At 56.6% G+C, this 4,428-nt stretch overlaps 1 protein-coding gene across 1 annotated transcript in view; it reads left to right on the top strand.

Annotated features, from left to right (window-relative positions):
* Positions 1-4,156, top strand: part of FLCN (folliculin) — a 12,808-nt gene extending 8,652 nt beyond the window's left edge. The window contains exons 7-11 of the mRNA XM_007448365.1: positions 959-1,072; positions 1,817-1,940; positions 2,943-3,074; positions 3,188-3,293; positions 3,955-4,156. Of these exons, the coding sequence (XP_007448427.1) occupies positions 959-1,072; positions 1,817-1,940; positions 2,943-3,074; positions 3,188-3,293; positions 3,955-4,156 (678 nt within the window). The remainder of the gene's footprint in view (positions 1-958; positions 1,073-1,816; positions 1,941-2,942; positions 3,075-3,187; positions 3,294-3,954) is intronic.
* Positions 4,157-4,428: the final 272 nt, after the last annotated feature.

The following is a 4,428-nucleotide window of genomic DNA, read 5'->3' as shown; positions in this document are numbered from 1 at the left end:
GGGGGGGGGGGGGGGGCGGGGCTGCTCGCCGCATGGGAGGACAGCAGGAGTGACTGCTAGATCACAAAGCAGGCTGGCCTTTCGTAGACCCTCTCTCTGTTTACTTGTACATTGAGCATGAATTCTATCAGAAAACAGTTATTTTTATTTTAGAAAATGAAGTAAAGCCTGGTTTACCGGCAGGTGTTCTGTGGGGCTTTGGGGTGAAAACCATTCATTTAAATCGTCCTTGATTTGGCCACAGTCCTTGTTGATTACAGTGGGTTATAGCTAATGTGGATTACAGTTGGAGGGGATCTTGAATTCCACCGGAGGTGGGAGTCCTTGGGGGCTGGCAGCGTTTGGTAAAAGGCAGTGTCACAGCCTCCTCTTTTTTTTCTGGCCATGTTCACAAGCCCTAAGACAACAGGCTGAGCTCTTCTAAAATGTCAGTGCCGTGGCATTAATTAGAGTTGATTAAAGCAGGGTAAAAACAGGACAGATGAGGAAGTCACAAGCCCTAGATTGAGAGACTCACAGCCCAGAGGACATGGTTAGAGGCCGGGGCTCCAGACGGGGACCCACTCAGCGGGGCAGCCCTGGGCTGCCGGCATCGAGACCGAGCTCTCCCTCAGTGCTGAAGACTCACAACCCTGGCTCTCTCTCGAGTGGTTAGGCCAAAGTTAAGGGTGTAGAGAGAGAGGGTACGTGTTGCAAAGAGCTAATACTTTATCTGCTTCTAATCTTTAAAAATAGAATTGGGGAAAAGATGTTGAAGTGTACAAGAGCCCTGGGGTCGGACCTTCAGGTGCGAGCACAGGGCCGTCCCTCCTCCTGGTTTCGGGCAAGTCGCCCAGCCTCCCCGAGAAGATAGGTGACTTCTGCTCTCCTGCCCGTCTTCCTTCACTCTACGGAGGAAGTTTCTAGACGAACACAAATGACTTCCTCTGGACAGAAAGCAGTGCACCATGTTTTTCAGGTCCTGGGTGCCCCATCTTTCCGCACGCTGGCCTGGCACGTCCTCATGGGGAACCAGGTGATCTGGAAAAGTAGAGACGCAGACCTTGTCCATTCAGCCTTTGAAGTTCTTCGGGTGAGAGGATCTTCTTTCCTTTGTGTTTTGTGGCAGGACGGTATTGGCCTAGTGGGTTTTTAAAAAATCTGTTAAGATGTGTCAGAGACTTCGTTGCAGAGGTTCATGCCTGAATCTATGATCTGTGTTTTTCTCCACTGTTAAAAATGGTATTCGTCTGTGCTTTCACTGCCGAGGGCCCAGGTTCTGTCCCTGGTCAGGGAACTAAGATTCCACAGACTGCACAGCGTGGCCAAAAAAAAAGGTAGTCATTTTAGGCTTTCATTTTGAGCGAGGAGTCTATGCTGTCCTGACAGACTGACCACTCTCCCATCCGCCCTTCCCCAAGCCCCGCATCCCTTTGAGAAGCCACCTGTGCCACAGAGGCGGGCCTGGGTCCCCACGTGGTCCTCTGCACAGAGCCTGATTGACGGGCTGGCCGGAGTGCACGTGTGGCGTGCTGTCTCCATCCCACAGGTGTAGGGGGTGCCAAGGCCCAGGTCCGGCTCTGAGCGTGTGTGCGTGCCAGCCCTCTGCCTGGGCCCGTGAAGGCACAAGACGAAACAATCTCTCAGACAACTTAGAATCCTTTTGGCGGGTGAGGGAAGAGACAAACATCTGAGAAGTCGGGGAATGATGGAAGAGTTAACCCTGCAGAGCGGGCCGAGATGAGAGGGCTCTGGACCGAGCTGCAGGGGGCTCGTGGGGTGTGGGTGAGGGACTCAGGCGGGTCAGCGCTCAGTTCTGGGTTGTTCCGTCCTTCAGACCATGCTGCCCGTGGGCTGTGTGCGCGTCATCCCTTACAGCAGCCAGTACGAGGAGGCCTACCGCTGCAACTTCCTGGGGCTTGGCCCCCACGTGCAGATCCCTCCCCACGTGCTGGCCTCAGGTGCGTGCTGCGTCGGTCTGGGCTGAGCCCCTGCACGTCAGGGCTCAGAAGTGAAACCACGTGACTGGACCTCAGCTGTGGGTTTGAGGACGATGCCTGCTGGCCTCAGGCGGGAAGACCTACGTTGCAGGACCAGCTCTCCCCGTGGCATTGGCTTCTAGTGTCTGTCTTGAAGATGGGTGAGGGTTGGGCTGGGCCGCTCACTGGGGTGTGGCTCTCTGTGGGGCGGGTCCCAGCCCTGGGCCCTGGGGCGGCTCAGGAGGCGCTGGACTGACCCTCCACCTCGTGGTCTTCCTTCCTCTCTGTTCTCCTGTGTTTATCTGCCTGAAATCCGTCCCCGGTGCTCATCAGCTCAGTGGCCCTTGCTCTGCCCCACTCCACCCCCAGGACTGACAAGCTTATTGCTCTAGACAGAGAGCCGGGAAGCTGATCGGCACCCCTCATTCTTGGTCTGGGGGGGTCGGGAGTCAGCACATCCCTTTGTGGGTGCACATCCCCGCATCTGGCACGTCTAGGCCTCCTCCAGGCACATCCGTGAGAGCGGTGGGAAGGTTGGCCACAGAGCTGTCACCCTCTCAGCAACCAGGCTGGGCCATGAGTCCAGGAGGCAGTGTTCAGAACACAGCCTCTTGTCTCAGAGATGGGCTTGATGTTGTTACTACCACTAGCCGTGTGACCTTGTGCAAGTCACTTAGCTTCTCTGAGTCTGTTTCCCCATCTGTAAAATGGCTTGTAGTGGGGCCACTCTCCCAGGGCTGTTTAGTATTAGACCAGTGGAGGTATACGCAGTAATTTGTAGTAATATAATACAGTGCGTTATTAGTTTGAGTCAAAAGTGAACCCTTAACTCTTCACAAGCTACCGAAGATTTTAGGTGCCAGTGTTCAGCTCAGGAGGCTGGAGTTTTCCCCAGATGGTCTGAGATGATTGGGAGCCGCAAAGGAGGGGCTTTGTCCCGGGGTGAAGAGCACTTGACGGGCAGTGTGTCTTGTGTCGCCGCAGAGTTTGCTGTGGTGGTGGAAGTGCACACAGCCGCCCGCTCCAGCCTGCAGCCGGCCGGCTGTGAGGACGAGCCATCCCTCAGCAAGCACGAGTTCGTTGTGACCAGTGGGAGTGCTGTGGCCGCAGACCGAGGTGGGCGCCGCTGAACAGGGCTGCTCTCCCCGCAGCGAGCGGGCCGAGGGGGCCCTGAGACTGCCCCCGCCCTCCCCGTGCTGACCCCCCCGCCATGCCCCACTTGTTCCCAGCCGGCCCCACCATCCTGAGTAAAGTGGAAGCAGCTTTGACCAACCAGAATCTGTCGGTGGACGTGGTGGACCAGTGCCTCGTCTGCCTCAAGGAGGAGTGGATGAAGTAAGCGGGTGCCACCTCGGCCCCTAGAGTCTGTGCTTTCAGGGGAGGGCTGGGCTGCCGGCAGCAGGAGAAGCAGGAGCCGTGGCCAGAGACAGAGGTGAGGCCGTGGCCGCTGCGGGAGGGGGTGTGGACGAGAGATGCAGGGCTCCACCACGCGCTGACCTGGCTGGGTGACCTGGAGCAGGTGAGCCCGCACCCCTGAGCCTCAAGCTGCTCTGTGCTCTCCAAGGGAGGTAGTTATTTTTGATGCTTAGTTAACTTAAGAATTGGAAGGTCGGGTAGCAGATGTTCCCTCCTTATTAAGCAAGTTACTGTATTTCCTCCCGCCTTCTTAGTAATTTTCTGTCAAATTTTATTGGTCAAACATTGTTCTGATTTCAGATAGTACAATGGAGCTTAGGAGCCACCTGTCCCTTTTATGAATGGGAGGTACATTTGTCTTTTTAACCTCCCTGTTTGGCTGCGCCAGCGTCAGCAGCGGTGGGGAAACGGGAGACCCTGGGTGCAGGCGCAAGCTGCCGCTCTGCTGTGCCGCTTCTCCTGTCTCAGTTCCCGCTCTGCCTGCCGAGCCGTTGCTGGTCTTGAAGCCGTTTAGGCCCCAGGACCAGAACTCTGCTGACGGTTCTGTGGTAGCTGAGTGTTTGGTTTTGGTTTTCTCCAGCAAAGTGAAGGTCCTCTTTAAGTTCACCAAGGTGGACAGCCGGCCCAAAGAGGACACACAGAAGCTCCTGAGCATCCTCGGAGCGTCTGAGGAGGACAATGTCAAGCTGCTCAAGTTCTGGATGACAGGCCTGAGCAAGACGTACAAGTCGCACCTCCTGTCCACGGTCCGCAGCCCCACGGCCTCAGAGCCTCGCAGCTGACCCCGGCCTGGGACACTGTGCCTGGGTGGGCCTCCTGGGACGTGCCGACGTCCGTCCTTGCCGCGGAGCTCACACGCAGGTCTCTGATGGCGTTCTCAGGCTGTCCTCCCGTTTCCAAACTGCTGGCATGAAGCTGTTTCCTAGTAAGGAATGGAAACTGCTGGGGCTGAACTTTGCCCTCTGTGTGGGATGCAGGCCTGGTGTAGTTCTTGGCACCATCCCACAAGCTATTTGAATTGCTCCAGCCCTGAAGGGGGCAGTGGGAGACCTGT

This window comes from Lipotes vexillifer, unplaced genomic scaffold, assembly GCF_000442215.2.
Source record: "Lipotes vexillifer unplaced genomic scaffold, Lipotes_vexillifer_v1.1 scaffold533, whole genome shotgun sequence".
NCBI lineage: Eukaryota > Metazoa > Chordata > Mammalia > Artiodactyla > Lipotidae > Lipotes > Lipotes vexillifer.
The sequence above is the reverse complement of the archived record's forward strand: the minus strand, read 5'-3'. Positions and strand labels throughout refer to the sequence as shown.